At 52.5% G+C, this 22,828-nt stretch overlaps 2 protein-coding genes across 2 annotated transcripts; both read right to left on the bottom strand.

Moving 5' to 3' along the window:
• Positions 1 to 1,988: 1,988 nt before the first annotated feature.
• Positions 1,989 to 3,754, bottom strand: JUND (JunD proto-oncogene, AP-1 transcription factor subunit). The gene has a single exon (XM_080989134.1). It carries the CDS (start codon positions 3,617 to 3,619, stop codon positions 2,582 to 2,584), a length of 1,038 nt encoding a protein of 345 aa, XP_080845260.1. The 5' UTR covers positions 3,620 to 3,754; the 3' UTR covers positions 1,989 to 2,581.
• Positions 3,755 to 14,956: 11,202 nt separating this feature from the next.
• Positions 14,957 to 22,043, bottom strand: LSM4 (LSM4 homolog, U6 small nuclear RNA and mRNA degradation associated). The gene is made up of 5 exons (XM_080988639.1): positions 21,933 to 22,043; positions 20,382 to 20,423; positions 19,425 to 19,523; positions 16,617 to 16,800; positions 14,957 to 16,088 (listed from the first exon to the last, which is right to left on the bottom strand). Exons 1-5 carry the CDS (start codon positions 21,933 to 21,935, stop codon positions 15,994 to 15,996), a joined length of 423 nt encoding a protein of 140 aa, XP_080844765.1. The 5' UTR covers positions 21,936 to 22,043; the 3' UTR covers positions 14,957 to 15,993.
• Between the last annotated feature and the right edge of the window lie 785 nt (positions 22,044 to 22,828).

The raw sequence follows: 22,828 nt of genomic DNA, 5'->3' as shown, positions 1-22,828 counted from the left end.
CAGTTGCAATCCCAAGACATTCTACATGCAAAGCACATGTCCTATCCCTGTCCTAAGGTGCTCTCGCCAGAATCGAGATTGTGATTCTCGTGGCTCTAAGTGGAGGGGTGGTTTAAGTAGCAGCAAGGAAGTTTGGGGTGCAAGCCTGTCCAGTGTGCATGGGGGTCCTGGGTTGGCCAGACAACCCCCCCTTGACCTCACTGATGGGGTCCAAAGGACAGAGACCACCCGTACTCCAGCCTTTAATGTTCCACTAGTCCACAAAAAGTCCCCCTTCTCATACACAAAGCCCCCTTCTTAAGTTCCCTGCCCAAATGCTGCATCCTCAGGGTCTTAGTATGGCTTGAGAGGATGGAAGCTGCCAAAGGAGAAGTTGAACAAGAAGCTCAGGAGGAGGCAGGTGAGTGAGGACAGCCCTTAAGATTTATACTAGACCAGCAAGTCCAGTATATCACTTTACACGAAGACAGGCAACTAATACCAGTGTACTGGAGGAAGCAAAGATCACCATTGCCAAAGTGATGATTCTTCAACATCAACTTTGTTGGACTGGTCGTGTTGTGCGGATGCCTGATTATCGCCTTCCAAAGCAACTCCTCTATTCTGAACTTAAAAATGGAAAGCGTAATGTTGGCGGTCAACAAAAGAGGTTTAAAGACTCTCTCAAGGCAAATCTTAAAAAATATAGTATAAACACCCGACAACTGGGAAACACTGGCCTGCGAGTGCCCCAGTTGGAGAACAGCCTTTCCCAAAGGGTCGTGGGCTTTGAAGACACTCAAACTCAGGATGCAAGGGAGAAACATGCCAAGAGGAAGGCACGCTTGGCAAACCCTCACCAGGATCAACTCCCACCCAGAAGCCTATGTCCCCACTGTGGAAGGACGTGGAGATCCAGAATTGGCCTCCCCAGTCACAGACTCACATGGAATCTTACTCGGCTATGAGGGATCGCCAAAGACGTTAAATCACTCACAAAATCACTCACTATCAGGTGTTGTCCAAATGCACTTATTTTAAGGCCATCTGTCTGTCTTTTATTTATTGGTACACAACTATCTCGTCTTTCTCCAAAAGAGCTCAAGGGCCTATTGATGCCTTCTTCCCTTCTACCCCCAACAACCACCCTGTGAGGTAGGCTTAGGGAGGGAGAGACACTGACTCGAGGTCACCCCACCCACCCACCCATCCATTCAAGATTTGAACCCTGGTTTCCCAGGTCGTAGTTCAACACTCTAACCACTACACTATGTTACCTATTCGTAACATTTGAGTTCTCAGAACTTGAATTAATGGGTTTCAAAGGGACACAAATTAGGAAATACTCAAATTTGGAGTCCATACTCCAAAACCCTGACCTTTTGTGCCCTAAATGTTCCGAAATGTTTCCAAGTTGTTTTGTTACAGTTACTTCGAAACTCTCTTACATGGTTTCAGAATTGTTTGCAATAAAGTTGCTTTAAATAGTTTTGCTTTAAACTTCCTAATGTTTGCCAGGGAAGGCAGGCCAGAAAAACAAGGAGCCACCCGCAGAACCTTAAAATTACCGCTAAGCTGAAACCTACCCCCAACCTCGCCAGATGGGCAGGGTATAAGTAACAAATTATACTAATAATAATAATAATAATAATAATAATAATTATACTGACCCAGAGCAACTAGACTGCTGGGCTTTTAAGAGGTCCTGAAATCTATCCCACATAACCAACGTCACCCCAAAAACACACACACTCCCCCCCCAAGGCTGTGTCAAGGGGTTCAGTGCCCAGCCTGGGCACCAGAGGGCGATGGCACCCCACGCTTTTGGCCTCCCCTCAAAATTGACTCTGCAAGGCCAGCCTTTGCCAACCAGGCGCCCTCCAGATGTTTGCCTCGCCAACCGAGGGCCAGAAACATCTGGGAGGCTGCTTCTGAAGGGAAGATAAAAGCTCCAGACTCCCTCCCCAATACCACACTCTCCCAAGCAATAAGAAGCCAAACAGTCTCTCTTTTTTTTCCAAACTCCTGCACAGGATTTTTACTGCACAATGGAATGTGATGATAGATAAAGAGATAGGATATAATGGCAAACCTCCCCCCAAAAAACCGCAAGAAAAGAGGGGCATATTAAACATAAATATGGCGGGAGGAAAGACATGGTCTCTGGGGAGGAGGAGGGGGAAATAATGGAGGGCCGAGAGTGGAAGGCAGAGTCACATCTGGGCACGCTGCGTTTGGAGGGGGTGGGGAAAGAGGGGCAAAGTCCGGAGGGGGGGGTGAGACTGAGTAATGGCAGCTGCGCTGGGTGGGAGCTTCCAAAAGCAGCCCCCTCCCCAAAATCCTGCGCCCCTTTCCTCCAGCAAGTTTTTAAAAAACGTCTCAAGTCCTCTGTGCGCGCGCGGCCCCAAAGGAAGTCTTGGAGAGGGGGGGACCCCCCCTTCGGCGTCCGCAGCCATCCACCTTTGCATTGTCCGACGTGGTGGGGGGGCGCGCGGAAGAGGAGCCGGGGTCCGGAGAAGAGAGGCCGCCTCCCCCCCCCCCCGCGCGTCCTCCTCCCGGCTCCTGCGCCTGTCCCGGCTGGCGGGGCGCCCCGTCGGGGCGCTCAGTAGGCCGGCACCTGGTGCGGCTGCTGGGCGGCCGTCTGGGGCAGGAGCTGGCAGCCGCTGTTGACGTGGCTGAGCACCTTCTGCTTGAGCTGCGCCACCTGCTCGCGGAGCAGGTTGGCCGTCGAGGCCAGCTCCGTGTTCTGGCTCTTGAGGCTTTTCACCTTCTCCTCCAGGCGCGAGATGCGCTCCAGCTTCCGCCGCCGGCACTTGGAGGCGGCGATGCGGTTGCGCAGCCGCTTGCGCTCCGCCTTGATCCGCTCCTGCGTGTCCATGTCGATGGGCGACAAGGGGGGGCTGTCGCCGAAGCTGGCCACCTCGGGCACCGTCTGCGGCTCGTCCTTCAGCGGCGCGGGCGGCGGAGGGGGCAGGCGCGAGTGCGCCTGGAAGGGGCTCCCGTCCGTCGGGTAGCCCCCGGCCGCGCCGGCGAAGGGGCTGAGGTTGGCGTAGATGGGGGGCTCCTGCGGGCCGTGCTGCTGCGAGGCCGGGGCCAGGCTGGCGGCCGAGGGCAGCTCGCTCCCGACGGGGCCCCCGCCGCCGCCTCCGCCCAGCTGGTTCTGGTTGTGCAGGTCCTCCAGCGCCTTCACGAAGCCGGCGGCGAACTCCTGCTCGTCGGGGGCGCCGCCGCCTCCTCCTCCTCCTCCTCCGCCGCCGCCGCCGCCTTTGGGGAAGTGGAACTGGGCGCCGGCGCTGGTCGGCGTGGTCGTCACCAAGCCGTTGGACTGGATGATCAGGCGCTCCAGCTCGGGAGACGCCAGCTTGAGCAGGCCCAGATCCGGCGAGCTGAGCAGCGCCGCGCCGTCGGGGGCGCCGCTGGGGGGCGGCGGCTGCTGCTGCTGCTGCGAGTGGGGGCCGCCCCCGCCGTGGCTCTTCCCGGCCGCGCCCGGGTCGAGCGCCAGGGAGAGCCCGTCTTTCTTCATCATGCTGGAGCCGTCGGGGAAGGCGCCGCCGGGGCGCGCCGCCGAGGGAGAAAGGGCCGCCGCCGACGAGGCCGCCAAGGCGATCAACACGTCGTCATGGTAGAAAGGAATTTCCATCCTCCTCCTCCTCCTCCTCCTCTCCCCCGCCGGCTGCGGAGGGAGGGAGGCAGGCGGCCGGATCGCGCCCGCCTCCCCTTCGACGACGGGCTGGCGCGCAACGGGCGCTTTGCGCAACGGCTCCTCCGGTGGCTTTTGCGGATCGGGGCTCCGCTCGCCCCCAGACGCCGGCGACGACCCTCCCCCCGCCCCCTCGCCGCCGCTCCCGACTGCGCCTCGCTCCTCCTCCTCCCCCCGCGCGCCTCTCTCTCTAATGCGCCGGCGAGCGAGCGCGCCCCCTCTATATAGCCTCCGCCGGCCGCTATGAGCTCACCGCCGACGCCTCCCATTGGCTGGAGATGACGTCTGAAGGGGAGGGCTGCTCGGCGCGGGGACACGCCCCCGTCTCCTCCCCCCTCCCTCCCCCGAGCGCGCCCCCGCCCCGTCGCCAGGCGACCCGCGCCGACAACTGCGCACAACAGCGCGCGGCCTCTTGGGCTGATGTCATCGCCGGGCTGGCCGCCGGTTGCGCGCCAAGAGGAAGGGGGCGCAGAGGGGGCAGCGCTGCGCGCGGGCTTGCATTGGATCCAGTTTGCATTGAATCCAGTTTGCAATCTCGATTGCATTGAATCCAGTTTGCAAGGGGGCTCCCTGCGCCCATTCTGTCTGTTCCCAAACTTCTGCGCCACACTTTGGGAATAAAAATCTGCCTGTGCCACACCCATTCTCAAAATCATTATTATGGATAAGAAATACATTGGAAAAGAAAAAGGAGCAGTTTCTAGCTCTTGCTGGATTTATAATGTAGAGCACAACTGCGTTGTAAAATGGCCATTCGGAAAGTATAAAACAATGCAGTTCATTGGGACATCATTTCCAAAATAAAATTATAAACGAGCCTCTTACATATGTGCCTTAAGTAGGTATACTAGCTGAGTGAGAAGTGTGAGCTCCCGGTATCACTTGAAGCTCTCATTTGGAAGATAATAGTAATAATAATAATATTTATTTATACCCTGCCCATCTGATCTGGCTGGATTTCCCCAGCCGCTGTGGGCGGCTCCCAACAGAATATTAAAAACACGATAAAACATCAAACATTAACCCTAAACAGGGCTGCCTTCAGATGTCTTCTAAAAGTCAGATAGTTGTTTATTTCCGTATTTTGCAAATAAAATAGATTTAGATACTATGCTATGCTACACTGTTTAAATGTTTCCCTACCGCCCAAAAGCCGGCCTGGACCTGGAGAAAACCTCATCTCAGACTCCCCCACCCCGACTTCTCCAGGCAGGAAAGTCCGACCCCATCTCAGCCTGCATCTTGGGAGGAAAAGACCCCTTTGCCTGTGGGATAGGAGTCCCTAAGGCGGTTGGATGGCGCCTTTGTCTACCTCCTTCCGGCAACTCCTGCTGGGGCCCAACGTCTTGCTCTGCTTTCCTTTGGACCCCATCAGTGGGGCAGAGAAGAGGGTCTTGCCATCTGAGCAGCCCAGGACCCCCAGAAACATAACCCAGGCTTGCCCCCCAGGGAGATCACTTTGGTGCTAACACAGTAGTTCAACTTCACCCCCGGAGGCGCACTCCATTGTCTCTTGAGACAGATGTGTGCTGACAACAACTATATCTCACCTTTTCCCCCAAGGTACTGTATTTTTCCATGTATAAGACTATATTTCCCCTCCAATTTTTTAAAGTTTGAAATTGGCGGCTGTCTTATACACGGAATGTTGCAGTTATTTATTTCTTAATTTGGGGCTCCAAAAATAGGGATCATCTTATACATGGTCTTATACACAGAAAAATACGGTATTTATTTATCTGAACTTGCTTTTATACATGCAACGGATGGGAAACCAATCGCTTAGGCCCGTGAATGTCAATGTCACTCCTCTGAGTAGGCTCTGCCCGAGCCACAGCCTTTTGGTATGTACATGTTTCGATGCATTTTGCAGGGAGCGAAGATGTAAAAAAGAACGAGGCAGCCTCCTTAAAATGGTACAAAAATGAAATAAACGGTAGTGCAGCAGAGAAACAACGGCAGCGAAAGGTCAGGGAAGAGTTGGAGAAAGCCAGTGTCCTTAGCGAAAGCTCAACAGAGGGGTTACTCAGAGCATCAGGATAAGCCCCCCTCCTTGGCGCCTCTCTTTTGCCCCCCTCCCCTCCTGGAAGCCTATCAGGGCCTGCAGCAGAGAGGGAGGGGCTCCCCAGGGAGGGCTGGTGGGATGGGAGGGGGGAGGGGGCTAATCCAAAGCAGATGTGCACCGCTTGGCCCCTTTGAGGGGGGGGAGACCCTGCGCAGAGCAGCCTCTCCCGCCTCGAGAAAAGCCTGCCAGCTTTTGCCCAGGCAGCTGTCGGAAATCAGAGCTGCCCCTGTTGGGTTGCGGCCTGCTGCTTGCTCCACAAACCCCTGCAGAGGCAGGGGATCAAAGGGAAGTCAGACTGGGCTGGATTAGCCGCCCTTCCTCAGTCCGGCATCCTGTGTAGTTCCCATCAGACCCCGGGCGCAGGCCATCTTTTACGCTACGGCTCCCATCACAGAACGGAATCACAGAACCGAAGGGACCTCCAGAGTCATCTAGTCCAACCCCCAGCGATGCAAAAATAAAACAAAATCCACGTGCAGTACTTTCTTTTCTGGGGGCGACGCAGGGGTGCACGTACCCCTCAACATTTTGTGAATCTTTGTCCTTTTGTCCATTTACTGTTTTTATTGCCTCCCGACTTGAACTATAAAATGGTGATTTTCTTGAGTCAAAATGAGACATTTTTTAAAGGAAAGAAAAACACTGTCCATGTGATTTGAATCTTCACTCAGCCAGAGAGCTCACCAGGTGCGCTTTGGGCCAGTCCCTGTTTCGAACCAGACTTACATCATAGGAGCCGACACAACACAAAACACGGTTGCTGCAAATAGGTTTTATTTCATTTGTTTTTTATCTTATACTGTATTTTGGAAATGTACATCCAGGTTTTTTTCTTTTAATTTTTTGGGCCCCCCCCCCAAGAGAGGGGGGCCCTAAGCTAGAGCTTGTTGAGCTTAGACGTCAATCTGGCACTGGCTGCCCCCCTTCTTCATAGAGGGAAAGATTTTTCTACGCTGGAGAAATCGCAGAGGGAGTCACAGGGCAAAGCTCATTTCAGGGTCAGGAAGCCTGGAAAGGATGTTTTCATTCTTGGTGCCGCTGCAGCAGAGCAGAAAGGAAGGCGGGAAAGAGAGAAAAGGGGAAATGGGCACGTTTTGTGACTGATCCCTCCCCTTTCCTGCCTCTCCTGGCAAAGGGCTTCCTGTTGCCCCCCAGCCTCTGGGGAAATGGGCCCAGCGGGAACCCCCAATTCCCCCCAAATCTGAACCCAAGAAAGTTGCTTACTACTGGCCCAGAGATGGAAAGAAGATAAAGTCCCAGCCAGAGATGAATGGCTGACGAAGATGATGGACTACGCCGAAAGGGCGAAAATTACTGGGAAAATCAGAAACCAGGAAGGAATAAATTTCACCATTTATTTAAGAGAACGCTGTAAACAATTAAAAACTTTGGCAGGATTTGAGTAACGCTTGTAATATCTTAAAAACTTAGGTAAAAATGGACTATTTTTTAAAAATAGAGAAATTACGTGATGCAGTAGGAAAACTATTCGTATTAGCTGCTGACAGGCTTGTCCTTCCTTGTGACTTAGGCTTGTCCTTCCCTCCAAGCTGACCCGATCCCCCTCCCAAACCTGCCAGGCTAGCAGCCCAGCCCTGCATCTCCTTGGGGGAGCCCCTCACATTTCCCTCTCCTTTCTGGGGGGGGGCGCCCCTCCTGGGGAGTCAGACAGAGATTTTCATCTTTCCTTTTTTGCCGCATCTTCCCTCCAGCCCTCGACTTGGCAGGGGAGAGGAGCTGGCGGAGGGCTCGGGCTGCTGCGTAAGAAAAACAATTTACACCAGGGCTGCTGCGTAAGAAAAACAATTTACACCAGGGGGAGAGATTTAAATCGAAAGCAGCGCCAGCAGCGGCCTCTGTGGCGTAGCAGGTTTTTTAAGCAGCTCGGCTTGGGTGCCTGTTAATCTTGGCCTGGTGCGGAGCAGCACTGAATCACCAGCTTGGCACATAAAATATATTTGCATGCTAGCTGGGAGGGAAGGCAGGCCTGCGGGAGCAGCTGGGAGGGGTGTGGGCTGCTAGCTATGAGCCTGGACCCCCCTTGGCTCCCCATTGAGGTCACCAGGGCCTCTGAGCCAAAAGGCTCTTGTGTGCGGCTCGGGCTTAACCCTTTGCGAGCCAGAGAGAGAAAGCAATCTCTCCTGGGTCCTCGTCCGGCACGCTAACCACTGCTCCACACGGGATTTTGCAAGGATATTGTGCATGTTACCAGCTGCTGTTCCACCCCAGTCTGCAAAAGACGGTCTTACAAAGCTCAGAGGTGCCCTTGGTGTAAGCGCAGAGGCACTTTTGTCAGGGCCATTGCCGCAGGCCAGTCTGCAGATTGAGTCCCACCCTTTTAAAAAGTCAGCAATGCCTGAGGGGCAGGATGAGGAAAGAGAAAGAGGCGAGCCTGACATTCCTCCCCCTAACAGTCCTCCTGTGTCTTTGAAAGCCGGGCGACAGGCAGATATCCAAAGGGTGCAGTTATTGCCTATCCACCATGCCGGAAAAAAGCTTCACCTGATAGATTTATTCCTTGCTGTTGTTGTTTCACAAATGCCTAAAGTGCGTCGCAGCCTGAAGTCGTCAAAGAGGTCTACACAATATAAAAATAAGGTGAAATGAGTCAACATGATTACTGTATTTTTCTGTGTATAAGACTATATTTCCCCCCAATTTTTAAAGTTTTAAATTAGGGGTCGTCTTATACATGGAATGTTGCAATTATTTGTTTCTTAATTTTGGGCTCAAAAAATAGGGGTTGTCTTATACATGGGGTGTCTTATACACAGAAAAATACAGTATTTTATTTTTTAAAAGTAGAAAGATCATTTCTACGTACTTTTACATCCTGGCACAGCCAGGCCAGAGGTGTATAAAGAGGGTGGCAAAAAACAAGGAGATGGAATCCAACAAGTGAAGCATTCAGCAGAGACTTCACCTGTTGAACTTCTGCAAACTTAAAGAAGAAGAAAGAAGAGGAGATTACAAATTGGAAGGGGGCCCGAGGAGGGAAGGATCCTGCGACTCAACTGGGGAGTGGAGGGAGATGTTCTGTTTTTGCTTTATTATTCCTCATCTCCCCAGTTTAAAGGAAAAAGAAAAATGACAAACAAAAGGGAGGCGACCGGGCAGGAAGGGGTTAAGGCGGCTGGGCGCGCGTCACGGGCGAGGGGGTGGGGGGAGCGCGTCACAGTGACGTCAGGGCCCGGGCCTGGTGCGGGGGAGGCGCGCGAGGGGCTGCGTGCAAGTGAAAGTGTGCGGGGGAGGCGAAGCTGCAGCCCCTCCCACGCCCACTTAGCATCGCCCCTTCCTCATTTTAAAGACCCTTTTATTTCGGTTTCCAGGTCTATTTTGGTGCCTCGCTTTTTGCATTTCGAGACCATCCGAGGCGGGTTCTACTCCCGAGTAAACCCATCCAGCCCCAATGGCTCACTTAGGCCCCCTGAAATTTGCAATGGTCCTCCTCCGGAGTAGCGCTTGATTGGAGGCATTAGCAAATTATTACAGATCAGTGCTTTTTTTCCTTAAAAAAATGTTAAGGGGTCCTCTCATTTTGACTCAAGAAAATCACCATTTTATAGTTCAAATCGGGGAAAATAAATCCAGTAAATGGACAAAAGATTCACAAAAGGTTTAGGGGCATGCGTACCCCCAGAAAAAAGGCATTTTCAATCTTAGCCAATTCTTATAGATTACTATTATTACTGATTGCATTTATATCTCCCTTTCTTCTCCCCGGCGAGTTTCCCCCCTCCTCATTTAATCCCCACCACAGCCTTGTGAGGTAGGCAAGGCTGAGAGGAGTGTTGGGTCTCTTCCAGGTCCCAGCCCTACTCACCCTGCAGTCCTCAAAACCCTTTTTCTTTTGGCATAATATTAAAATAATGACAATACTGCAATAGCTTTTCCAGGGGGCGTGTGATGGCAGTGGGCGGGGCAACCATTCAAAACATTGCCTTTTGGACACCTCAGGCTTGTTTCTGGCCACATTTGCGCAGCCCCTCTCTTTCCTCAGGCGGGCAAGCAAAGGGGGCTGGACTGGATGTCCCTTGGGGGTCCCTTCCAACTCTACCATTCCACGGGGCATGAGCAGAGCGCAAGGGCAGCCCGTTTGCAGCCAAGGAGAAGCAAGGATGATGCGAAGGAGGGCTGGCGAGGCGGGTGGCCTGCGAGAGAGAAATTTGGGGGGGGGCAGCTTTTGGCCTCCCCACCCCTTTGCTGTGTTGGGGGGCAGATCCCTCCCTTCTCAAAAGCGGGGGCCCTGCAGTTGTGCCCCCAAAGTCCTGCCCTTTCACAGCACCGCTGCCTCGCTGGCTGCCCCCTGCCATCCCAGGGGGCTCCTCGCCCACGCAGGAGCAAAGAGACCTGGCCTGCCCTCTGCCAGCCTCACCCCCTGCCAGCAGGGCAGGAACGCCCCATGGCTGGGTGGGGGCGAGAGATTGTATCGCAGTGGGGCTGGCCGGCCGGCCGTCTGCAGCAGCAGCAGCAGCAGCAGAAACTGGCTTGCATCCCAAGCAGCACACGCCCAGGTTGGAAGGATGGAAAATCCAGGCGCCAGATGGAAAACAGGCCTGTGCCCACCCCAGGGCGAGAGCGGAGGGCAAACCCTCCTTGCGGTTTCACGTGTCACTTGTGAATGCCACCAGGGTAAGGGAAGCTGGCTTGGAAAGGGATTTATTATTATTCCCCTTGAGATCTCCTATCTCCTCTCAGTCCCCTCTTTCTGAGGCTAAACATCCCCAGCTCCTTCGACCGTTCCTCATCAGACCCTGGATCATCTTGGTCTCCCTCCTCTGCCCACCTTCCAGCTTCTCAACATCCTCCTTAAATTGTGGTACCCAGAATTGGACACAGGACTGACCAAGGAAGCAGCTGGCGCCTCTCCTTAGATGGGGGAAGGAGAAACCTTCATCCCTCGCTGTTGCTGAACTCCCAGCATGTGTGGAAGCGACACTCCGACGGTCACAGGTGTCCCCCACAGGCCTCCTGTTTTGGGTTCATACACTGGAAAGAATTTGCCTGTTGTGGATCACATTTTGGGTTTTGTGAGCAGGCGCCTTGGGCAGCTTTGCTGGGCTCCCAGGAGTTCTCAATTTGCAGAGAGAATGGGGAAGGGAGGGAACCCCAATCCCAGAAGATGAAGGCGAGGTTTGCTCAAGGCTGTGAGTCTGGGCGGGGCGCCTCGGGTGTTCTCCTCTGGGTCCTCCTTTGCTCCTGAAAAAAAACCTTTCTCCCTCCGCAGAAACCTTTCCCCTTGCAAATCAGATTGGAAACCCTCCCCCTTGTGGGTCCGGCAGGCCTCCCAGTGAGGGTCTCTTGCAGGGGGTGCCCTCCTGTGGGGCATAAGGAGGGCGGCACGCCCAGCGCAACACCAGAGGCCCAGCCAGAGCCAAGGAGTCCCAGCTTCTAATTTGAGCTCTTTCCAAAGCCCTGCCCACGTTCCATGGAAGACTCCGCCAACCCCGTAATTAGTGGGACGGGACAGGTTTTGCGGCCGGACCAACTGGTTCAGACTTTCCGTGTTGATGAGGCGCTCCTTCTTCGGATTCCGAACCATCATATCTACGTAGCTTGTGAATTGAAAGGTGACTTTCCTCCACCACAGGCCCCCAACCTAGAAGAGGTCCTCTCTGTCAGACCCTCCAGGTGTCCCCATTTTCCAGGACAGTCCTGGATTTACAGAAGCCTTCCCGGTTCCTGATTTGATCCTGTTTCTCCTTAGGACGTCCCTGTTTTCACTGGAGAAAGGTTGGAGGTATAGGTTTGTCGTCAGCAAAGGTGCTGGATGCGATCCCGCTGCCCAAGGCACAGCAAAGTTGAGAAGATCCATAACTGGGGGAACCCAATTTTGGCCTCACACAGGGCACACCGTATTATGAAAGATGACCAAAGTCCGTCTGTCCCCCGTTAGCAATGTGTTTTGGGGAAGCTCTCTGTGCATGCTCAGAGGCATGCGCCTTCGTTGTCGCACACTGCATTCAGCCAAAGGGGACAAACAGCTGTGCTTTAGAAATGATTGAAGCAATGGCAACTCTCGCACACAGAACAACTCGAGGCTCCTAGCAGAGACCCTGGCCAGGCTTGGGAAACAGCCCGGCTTGGGTGGCCACTGCGATGGCAGCATTGTCCCTGCGCGGTCAAAGCCAGCTCTGATTCCCAGCGCCCTCAAACTACAGTTCCCGGGATGCGTGGTTGGGCTGTGTGTGTGTCTGGTTCTGCTCAATTTGGTCGCAGCCCCTGAAAAAGCCTTCAGCTGGGTGCCCCCCCACCCAGGGGAGCCTCTCCCCCTTTTGAGTCCCCTCACCTGGCCTGGATCTGGCCCCCTCTTCTTGGGTTGCCGCCCCCCCATCTCTTTCCCAGCGGAGGAGGCTGCAAAATTAAAAGCAGCCTTCCAGGGCTTTCTAATCCATCCCAGGCCTCTCTCTGCCTTGGCGCTGTCCCAGGATGGGGGGAGCGAGGGAGAGCAGCCCTTCCCGGCTGGGGACGCAGCCAGAGCCAGCCTTGGCCTAACCCTGCTGGAGACTGCAGAGGCACCTGGCAATTAAAGAAAGGGGGGGGGAGCACACGCAGTTCAGGCGCTCCCTCTTCGCTCCCCCCAGGTGCCCTTGGAAACCAGGGAAGGTGTCCTAGGCAACCGCAGGTTGTGACGTTGTGGCTTCACGCAGGTTTTGCACAGGGATGGAGGTACATTGGAGAGTAACAAAACAGAACAAAAGCTGTCAAGGAAGGAAAAGCTTAGTACAGATTTGTTTTTTGGGGGGGAAGATGAGGGTCAGGAGATGTCTTACACTTAAGGATGTTGAGTCGGAATCTCACTTTGCAACTTGAAGCCACGGTTTGAGTTCTGCCCTCCAGAGCAGGAGAAAACCGACTCATGCGCTTAGAAAGTTGACGTCTTCCATGTGGCAGGCCTTGAGATGTCTCTCCTCTCAGGCTCCTCTTTTCCAGGCTAAACACGCCCAGCTCCTTCAACCGTTCCTCATCAGGTTTCCAGACCCTTGATCATCTCGGTCGCTCTTCTCTGCCCACCTTCCAGCTTGTCAACATCCTTCTTAAATTGTGATGCCCAGAACTAGACACAGGATTCCAGATGTGGTCTGACCAACACAGAATAGAGGGAGGACTTCCCTTGATCTGGACCCCAGATGTTTAGTGTCCTGTTGATGCAGCCTAGAATAACATTGGCTTTTTTTACTGCTGCATCACACTGTTGACTCGTGTTCAGACCCCTAGATCCTTTTCACATGTCCTGCTAGTGAGCCAGGTGTCCCCCATCCTATATTTGCACATCTAAGGACAGAACTTGACATTTGTCCCTATGGAAATCCAGTTTGTTAGCTTGAGCTTGGTTCTCCAATCTGTTAAAGTCATTTCAAATCCCGATTCTGTCTTCTGCGGCATTAGCTACCCCTCCCAGTTTGGTGTCGTCTGCAAATTATACTTGACCCCACCCAGGAACAGCTGTGTCGCAGGATTCCTCAGGGGTCCCTAACAAATGGACAGATCTGTGGTTCTGGCCCTGACCACTGAGCCTGCTGGCTCTTGTGAGGGTTCAAGTCCACACTTGCAAAGCTACAAGGGAAGAGGAGCTGCCGCTTCTCTGTTTACTCCTGAACATGTCTCTCTTTCCACCCCCCAGTTTGGCCGCCACCATTTTTAATTTTATTTTTTTATTTCCCCCCCAAATTGGGGGGGGGGGGAATCAGGGCTCCTTCCCTGCATCCCAGCCCAGATTCTTCCAGGGGGCCTCAGAAGCCGTTGACCGTGACATCTCAGGGGAAAAGGAAACCTTAATAAAAAGAATATATAAAGGAGAGGCAACGGTGGGGGGAGCACAGAGAAGAGATTATTTTTATCCACTGAGCAAAGGCCTGGAAGCATTTCTTCTGCTCCGCTTGGTGCGCAGCTATTCCAGATTCAAGTGGCGGGGGCTGCTGTGACTCACGGCTCTGGAAGAGGAGAAGCGCGTCTCCCAGAGGGAGGGGGAGAGAGACACTTTGGCTCCCATGGGTGCTGGAATGGAACACCCGCTTCCACCCTACGGAAAAGGCCGTCTTGCCTGCTCACAAGGGCTAAGGGGAAAGAGCGTTCAGAGATAGTAGCGAGCGAGTTAGGGGGAGAGAGGCAGAGGGCTGTCCTGCCCTCCAGCCTGCAACCAGGAGACACAAGATCAAAGGAAAACGGTTCAGGAGGGAAGAGGAAATGCTCAAGCTCATCGGGTTCCAGGCCTATCTAGCTCAGTATTGTCCAGACAGACTGGCAGCAGAGGCTCTCCAGGGTTTCAGGCAGGGGATGGGACCCCCTGCATACACAGCAGATTCTCTATATCGGCTGCCGCAAGTGAGGAAAGATGCCCTGCACGGGGGCTTCACTTTGGGGGTGCCTGGCTGGCCACTGTGGGGCCACGATGATGGCCTGGGTGAGCCAGCTGCCGCAGGGCTCTTTGGATAATGATAATAATAATAATAATAATAATTTCTTATTTATACCCTGCTCATCTGGCTGGGTTTCCCCAGCCACTCTGTGTGGTTCCCAACATAATATTACTACTGATAATAACAAAGCAATAAAACATCAAACATTAAAAGCTTCCCTAAACAGGGCTGCCTTTAGATGTCTTCTAAACATCAGATAGTTGCTTATTTCATTGACATCTGATGGGAGGGTGTTCCACAGGGCGGGCGCCACCACCGAGAAGGCCCTCTGCTTGGTTTCCTGTAAGCTCACTTCTCGCAGGGAGGGAACCGCCAGAAGGCCCTCAGGAGAGGGACCCCGGTGTCCGGGCTGAATGATGGGAGTGGAGATGCTCCTTCAGGGATACTGGGCCGTTTGGGGCTTTTAAGGTCAGCACTGACCCTTTGAATTGTGCTCAGAAACGTCCTGGGATGTCCTCATCCATTTAAGAAATCTTTCAAAAACAAGCTTTGCCTGGGAATCCAAGCGCCCCACCCACTTCTGGATCCGGCCAGCTTCCAGAACCAAATTTCGCAAAGGGCAAAGTGTTCCAGGGCAGGAGCTGCCTGTGGGTGGAGGGGGCCGAGACAGGCCACTTCCACTAGCAGACTGACCGCTCCTTGAGCCTGCCAGCTCAGGCGGGGCACTGCCGTGATACGGACGTCTTGCAAGATTGTGAAACAGCAAAAGCAGATTTGCAAGCTGTGTTTTGAGAACCGAAGGGGAATGGGAGCTCTCTGGGGCCCCTCCGGCAGAAGCGCAGACACCAAACAGCTGATTCCAAGTTTATTCTGCTCGTAAACTTAAAACTGGATTACAAAGCACGTTTTTTTTTAAAAAAAAAAGGAGAAGAAAAGGAAAGAATGGTTGCAGCTCGTTTGATCTGGCTCCGACCAACTGCTGGTGATAACATGGAGGCGGCCGACACAGCCTCCCGAGAGATTCTCAGAAGGGTCACACAAACGGGATGCTTTAGGTCTGAGGCTGAGGCAACAAATTCCACCTGGGAGGGAAATGGGTGTGTGGAGAATTTGGAAGCAGAGATTAGCCCGACTCCCTCCAGATGTTGCTGGATTGGAGTTCCCAACAGCATCCCAGAATATCGGCTGTGCGGATGGGAGTCGGAGTCCGGTAACATCCTGGGGGATGAATGGACGCAGATCACCTCCTGCTCACCAAACATCCCTGGGAAATATCTGGGGGGAAGGCTGAACAAGAGAGACAGGAGCAGAGGGAGGCTGGGAGACTAAACTCCGGCTGAAAAGGTATGTTCCCACAGGTGTGATGAGAGCCCAGGTGGAAGCAGCAGAATTCCCTGGCCCGGCGACACCTTTTCATCCAACCCCGCTCCCCAAAAACTGAACCCAGAGCTGAAGTTGCCTTGACAAGTCCCATTTCCTAATAAAAAGAAAGCTACATCGTTTAATCCTGACACTCTGAGCGGAAAGCCTAGCCCGTCCTCTCCGTTACTGTCGTTCCAAAGGCTGGCAAGGCGTTTCTCTTGCCAAAACGATTCCAAAAAACAAAAAAGGGAAGAGGCGAAGTCAAATCACCCCTCCAAACGGTTACCTGGATTCTCAAATTAAGAGCTAAACTGTGTGTATGCGCTCGGGGGAGATGCTTTAAACACTCATTTCTAATAACTGGAACTTAAAAGCAAAAAGAGACCAAAACTTGAGGCCAGTGGCTTCCGTCTCCCCCGAGGTGCGTGGAAACAGAGGGACCTAAGAGTTTCTTTTGTGGGTGAAGAGGGACGGCAGACCAGCCTTCCTGGCATGGCACTTGAGTCCGGGGCGCCATCTTCGGCTCCTCACTGCTTGGCTGCCTGACGCCCGGGCTTCTTCTCCTGCTGTCCTCCTCGGCCGCTGCCTGGGATCCCCCCTCGTCCACGGCCGCCAAATACACCTGGGGGGGGGGGAGAAGAAAAGAGGAAGGGGCTGAGCTCAGGGGAACCCCTTTGCCACTCACCCAGCCACTCTGGGCAGCTCCCAACCGAATATTAAAAACACAATACATGCATTAAACCTTAAAAACTTCCCAACACAGGGCTGCCTTCAGATGTCTGCCTTGGGGACCGGATTAAATTGACCGGCGGGCCGGATTAGGCCCCCAATACTGAGTTTGGACATGCCTGGCTTATAAATAAGACTGTGGCGTCTTTATTCTCTTAGGAGGAATTCAAGGGGTCTTACCAGGAAAATATTAGAACACATTTCAATCTGAAGAAGCCAGACTGAATTGTGTATTTTCTGAAGAAACTCACACGAGTTTGCAACGAGTTTTCTGCTGCGTAAGAAGGGGAACGCACTCTGCTAAGTGGGGAAACTTGCTAGCACGAGTTAGGAAGGATGTTAGTAAACCACATATCAAGGCCGGGAGCCCCCTGAAGTGGGAGACTCCCCTGCCGCCCCCGAGCTCCAGAGAGGGGCTCACCCCGGCCGGTGCCGCCGACTCCGCGCCCCTTCTGCTGCTTCTGCTGCTGCATCCCGCCGCGGCCCCTCCCCTTGGACACCACCTCCTCCTTGACCATGTCGATGATCTCGTCCGGGATGCGAAGGTACTTGATGGTGCTGCCGCGGATGTAGCACTCCGGCATCCGCCAGAACTTGTCTCCGTCCTGCCCGAGAGAAAAGGAAGAACGGGTGAAACCAGGACCAAAACAGATTAAAAAAGAAGACGACTCAAGACAGAAATAGAATGAAAAGAGCGAGTTTAATAATACAATGGTATCTTGGTTCCCAAACGCCTTGGTTCTCAAACTCCAAAAACCTGGAAGTAAGTGTTCTGGTTTTCGAGCAATTTTTGGAAGCAGAACATCCGGTTCAACTGTTGGCTATTATTTCCAGGGTGCCTGCACCAATCAGAAGCCATGCCTTGGTTTTCGAACATTTCAGAAGTCACACAGACTTCCAGAACGGATTACGTTGGCGCTTTTGTTTTTGCTCTTTATTTTGCCTTTTTGTTTTTAAGTCGTTTTTGGTTCATTTGTTTTTGTGACTGACTGATTGTGTGACTGTGGAAATGGATAAAAGCCCTCCATCCAAACCATGACTATCATTGTTTTTTTATCATCTACAACACTGTCCTATTTATAGTACAGTGCATTGATTATTGCGTTCACTTTATGGATCAATGGTCTTGTTAGATAGTATAATTCACGTTAAATGGCTGTTTTAGGGGTTGTTTTTAAAAGTCTGGAACGGATTAATCCGTTTTGCATTACTTTCTAAGGCAAAAAAGCACGCCTTGGTTTGGGAGCACTTTGCAACGGACTTCCGGAACGGATTAAGTCAGAACCAAGGGACCAATGTACTGCTCTCTCCCTATGTTTCTTCCTTTGAACGTTTTCCTGCCCAACTGGAGGCAATCTCAGGCAGGCTGCCTACAGCCCCTTTGTTTTGGAAGCTTCTTACTTCTTGTTGCAAAACCGGCTGACACAAACGCTGTCTTTTTAAAGCTTATGGGGAAACCCCATTTCTAATCCTGCCCCCAGTGTGGTTTCTGCCAACCTGCTTAGCTCTGCGCTAACATTTACCTCCCTCTCTTCCGGAGGAGACTCGGGTTTTGTGCAAAAATGGCTCCTCCCCTGCTGAGCTGAAAAATAAAAGGAGATTTTCCCCACCCGCTTGCGACTGAAGTCTCACCAGGCCAGAGCCCGGCCCTCCCATCTCCGTGACAGGTTGGGCTGGAAGGCAGCACCACCTAATGGACAGCGGGCAAACAGCACCCCACCAAAAGGCAGAAAAGGGGTGCTGGTTTACCAGGCAGGGCTTCCCAAATTGGTGGGAGCGCCCCCTGGGGATGGTGGGATTGTGCTAAGAGGCCCCTAATGGACCTTCAGACTTTGGAAATAACAACACAAAACAAAGAATTGTCAATATCTATTGCACCGTGTCACAGTCTTCTTCTAGTTCCATTGATTTCCCGCCAACTCCATCTAGCTTTAAATTTATATTTATCTAGCGCACTTTGTGTCTATTTTAAATAATTGCTTAGCCTAAATATTGTACTTTCTTAAACCTGATCGGTGTATAACAGAAGTTTCTTAAAGGCTGCCACAGATTTTATATTGTTGCAATATTTTATGTAACTTTTAAATAAACCCCATTTATTGAAAAATATTGATAGCTTAGCTAGTTTTGCGTACTCCATTAGTCTTTGTTGCCGCTCCAATTTTGATGGTACTTTTTCTCCCTTCCAATTTGATGCTATTAAAATTCTTGCGGTCACTGTCACAAATAAGAATTCCCTTACACTTTTTGGGATATCGGAACCAAGTATCCCTACATTGCAGGCGGCTGGACTACATTGTTCTTTCCAACTCTACAATTCCATGATTTTATAAAGAGTTTCAATTGGATTTTGAATAAACGTGTAATTGTTTGGTCGTGCAAACCGCTATCCTGAATAATGCTTTTTATAGGGCAGGGGGCACTGGGGATGAGTTTGTGGAACTGCAAGGGGGGGGGGACACCCGAAAAAGCTTGGGAAATGCTGGCCAGACTTCAGAGGTTACAAGGCCAGACTTCAGAGGTTGTAACCATCCAGAGCAGAGCAGTGTGTGGGGAAATAAACCTGGAAGAAACGAGGGTTCAAGTCGTCACTCAGCCATGAAACTCCCAGGGTGACCATGGGCTGTGTCCCCCACTTTCAACCCAACCTACCTCGCCCACATCCTGTTCTCACAGTGGCCAACCAGAAGACACTTTGTTAAATAATAATAATAATAATAATGGGCTGATGTCATCGCAGGGCTGCCCCACGTGTTGCTCGCCAAGAGGAAGGGGACACAGAGGGGGTGCCAGGGCAGCGGGCAGCCCTGTGCGCAGGCTTGCTTGCCCTGCTCCTGCCCCCACTTGCATTTAATCCAGTTTGCAAGGGGGGGGGGGAGGCGGTCCCTGCACCAATTCTACCTGTTCTCAAACTTCTGTGCAACACTTTTGAAATAAAAATCTGCTCGTGCCACACTCATTCTCAAAATCATTATTATGGATAAGAAATACATTGGAAAACAAAAGGAGCAGCTCCTAGCTCTGATTGATTTACAATGTAGAGCACAACTGCATTCTAAAATGGCCAATCGGAATTAAGCAATGCAGTGCATCATTCCCAAAATAAAATTAAAAAACGAGCCTCTTACATGTGTACCTTAAGTAGGTATACAAGCACAGTGAGAAGTGTGAGCTTGCAGTATCACTTGAAGATAACAGTAATAATAATATAAATAGTAATAATGCTTACCCTGGACGTGCAGATGACTTCGCGCAGGTTGATGTTCATCCAGTTATCACAGCTGACCAGGTGCCCATTGTAAGTCTCCCCATTCTTCAGCTCCACCAGCTGGAAAGAGAAGGCGGGAGATTAGATGAAGGATCTGGGCTCCCAGAGCACCAGAATCTTGGGGGAAACACCTGGGGCCCTCCAGGTGTCGGACAACAACCCCCCTCCGCATTCCAGAAACACCTCCCAGATCTAAAGAGGCATCTCCCTCTCTCTCACAGCCCTGGAGGCCTTTGGGGCAACATGTGACACCCCGACAGCCCTTGCTTTGCCTTCCCAAAGCCTAAGACAGTGGGACCTTGGTTCCCAAATGCCTGAAAACCCGGAAGTGTTCCGGTTCCTGAATGATTCTCGGAAGCTGAACGTCTGATGTCAACGATGGTTTCCGAGGCGCTTGCGCCAATCAGAACTGAAAACAAAAACGCAATCCGTTCTGGAAGTCCGTTTGACTTCCGAAATGTTCAAAAACCAAGGTGTAGCTTCTGATTGGTGCAGGTGTCCCAGAAACAATAGCCGACAGCCACATCGGATGTTCGGCTTCCAATTTTCCCCAAAAACTGGAAAACTTACTTCTGGGTTTTCAGAGATTGAGACCCAAAGCATTTGAGAAACAAGGTCCCATTGTATACCCCACCTTTCCCTCCCAGGAGTTCAAGGCAGCACTCATAGTTTCCCCCTCTTTATCCTTACAAGGAAGGCTAGTCCAAGAGGTTTCCCAGGTTTCAGTTCAACACTCTAACAGCTACACATCGCTGGCTCTGGTTAGGTTCCGGATTAGTCTCTTCCCCCAAAAAGCCAGTTTTCTGTATGCAGGAATTTAAAAATGAATAAAACTGGAGGTGCATCCAGCCACAGTCAGCAGCGCGTCAGCCTCCTCCTCTGCAGTTTGACTGAAGGCTAGACGCGACCCGGACTCACCATGGGGTGGTTCTGCGCCGTCTTCAGCAAGGAGAGCGGAAGCTGCAAGAGAGGGGCAAATTGGGCAGGTTGAGAAACACACCTGGCAGGTAAAGGAGTCTTCACAGTCGAGCCGACCTTAATCGTTGCCATGCTTTTCAGAACCTAAGCAGAGCCCTGCTGGATCAAGCCAAAGGGTCCTGCCCTCACACTGCCCACCCAGACACCCCAAAGGGAAGCCCCCCATCAGGACTTGAGCATGCAGCCGCAACTCTCCCCGCTCGAACCGCCCTGAGACCTCCGGGTATAGGGCAGCATATAAAGTCAATAAATAAGAATAAATAATAATAATTGTGATTCCCAGCTGAACATAACCCTCAGCTTACCGGGCATCTAGGGAGCGCAGCAGCCCCCATTTCCTTACCTTGGAGGCAGGGAAATAAGCCCCCCTTCCATTGCCTTCCTCTAACAATCTTACCCCAGTAAAATCCACTGAACTCAATGGGGCCGACTGCTGAGCGAATATCTGGAAGATGTGGGGAGCGAACCACTTTGACTGTATCCAAGGGGGAGGCACACAACCCCCCCCCATCACACTAATGCTGCAATCTGGTAAATGCCGCCGCGCTCAATGGGTCTCATCCCTAAAGGAACTGGCTTACCTGGGAGGCGGGGAGGAGCGAACCCCTTTTGCTAGACCCAAGCCCCCTCCCCACGTGAAACCCCCACCTCCTTGTTTGACATTTGCACCGCAAGCCAAAGCACATGCCTACTTCAGGCACACTCCCTTGAGCTGAATGGGTCCTGCCCCTGAGCAACTCAGCTTACCTGGGCAGGGGCAGCAGGAGGGAGTCCCCATTGTCCTACCTGGGGTGGGGAGAGAGAGGCCGCTCCATTGCCTTCCTCTAGCCCCCCAGGCACCCACGTCGCCCCCTCCCAGGACACTCCCTTGAGCTGAAGGGGTCCTGCCCCTGAGCAACTCAGCTTACCTGGGCGGGGGCAGCAGGAGGGAGCCCCCATTGCCTTACCTGGGGTGGGTGGAGAGAGGCCGCTCCATTGCCTTCCTCTAGCCCCCCAGGCACCCACGTCGCCCCCTCCCAGGATACTCCCTTGAGCTGAATGGGTCCTGCCCCTGAGCAATTGAGCTTACTTGGGGTGGGGGCAGCAGGAGGGAGCCCCCACCCTGGGGTGGGTGGAGAGAGGCCGCTCCATTGCCTTCCTCTAGCCCCCCAGGCTAGAGGATTCCCACTTTTCCCCTTCCCAGGACACTCCATTGAGCTGAAGGGGTCCTGCCCCTGAGCAACTCAGCTTACCTGGGCGGGGGCAGCAGGAGGGAGCCCCCATTGCCTTACCTGGGGTGGGGAGAGAGAGGCCGCTCCATTGCCTTCCTCTCGCCCCCCAGGCACCCACGTCGCCCCCTCCCAGGACCCTCCCTTGAGCTGAGTGGGTCCTGCCCCACAGCCAATCCCCGTGTGAGCCCCCCCTGGTTTGACCTGGGGCGGAGAAGCCCCTCCCCGCGGGCTTACTCCCGAGTAGACCCTCCCGAGCCCCTCCCCCTTTGCCCGGCCTCACCATCTTCCTTCCCCCTCACGTTGCTGCTGCTGCTGCTCCTGCTGCTGCTGCTCCGCCGCCCCAGCAACGTCGACTTCCGCTTCCGGCTTCCGCCCGCCGAAGGCTTCGGCCTCAGCGCCCGTCCAATGGGGAGCCTCCTGAGCGGCGGCCGTAAAGCGACGTCGGGAGCGGCGGCCGCGACAGTGTCGCCAAAGCGCCGCGAGACGGAGGGTCCGCTTTACCCAGCAGGCCCCGCGGCGGAGAAAGGAGCGCCTTGCCCACAATGCAGCGCGGCGGCCAAAGAGGAGGAAGTATTAAAGAAAGATGGGCCTCGTTGTATTTTGTGGGGCGGTGTTTCTTCAATAAAAAAACAACTAAAATAAAAAATAATAAGCAATTTTGTTTCTGAGCTCCTACTTGGCATGAGCTCAGCTCATTTTCTTTTCTAAATACTTTTAAACTAAAACCACAATTTCACTTTTTAGTGTGTTGCAAAATGGAAAATATATGCACTACTGTATCATTGTGTGTGTGATTTTCATAGTTGTTTGGCTTTTTTGCAAGTGGCTTCCCATTGTTTTCTGCAGAAAAAGCAGGAAAATCATCATCATCATCATTTTTAATTTGTATACCGCCTTTCTATCTTACAATACTCAAGGCGGTTTACAAGCTGAAGAAACAAAAAATGCACATATTATCACAATCTAATGCAATACAAAAATGTGATAAAACTTTAAAATAGGCAGCCTACATCAAAAAGAGTAACATTCATCAATTAGAATAGTATAAAATAATAATTTCAACATATAAAACTGAAACAGAAATCCACCCAACAGTTAGAATAATATCTAAACTATAATCAATAAAACCACGGCAAGCCGCCCACATGTACATAAAACAATACAAGACACATTGGG

The sequence above is a fragment of the Podarcis pityusensis genome (genome assembly GCF_964106645.2).
Source record: "Podarcis pityusensis genome assembly, chromosome: 18".
Classification (NCBI taxonomy): Eukaryota; Metazoa; Chordata; class Lepidosauria; order Squamata; family Lacertidae; genus Podarcis; species Podarcis pityusensis.
Note: the sequence above shows the minus strand (reverse complement) of the source record. Positions and strands in the feature narration are given on the sequence as shown.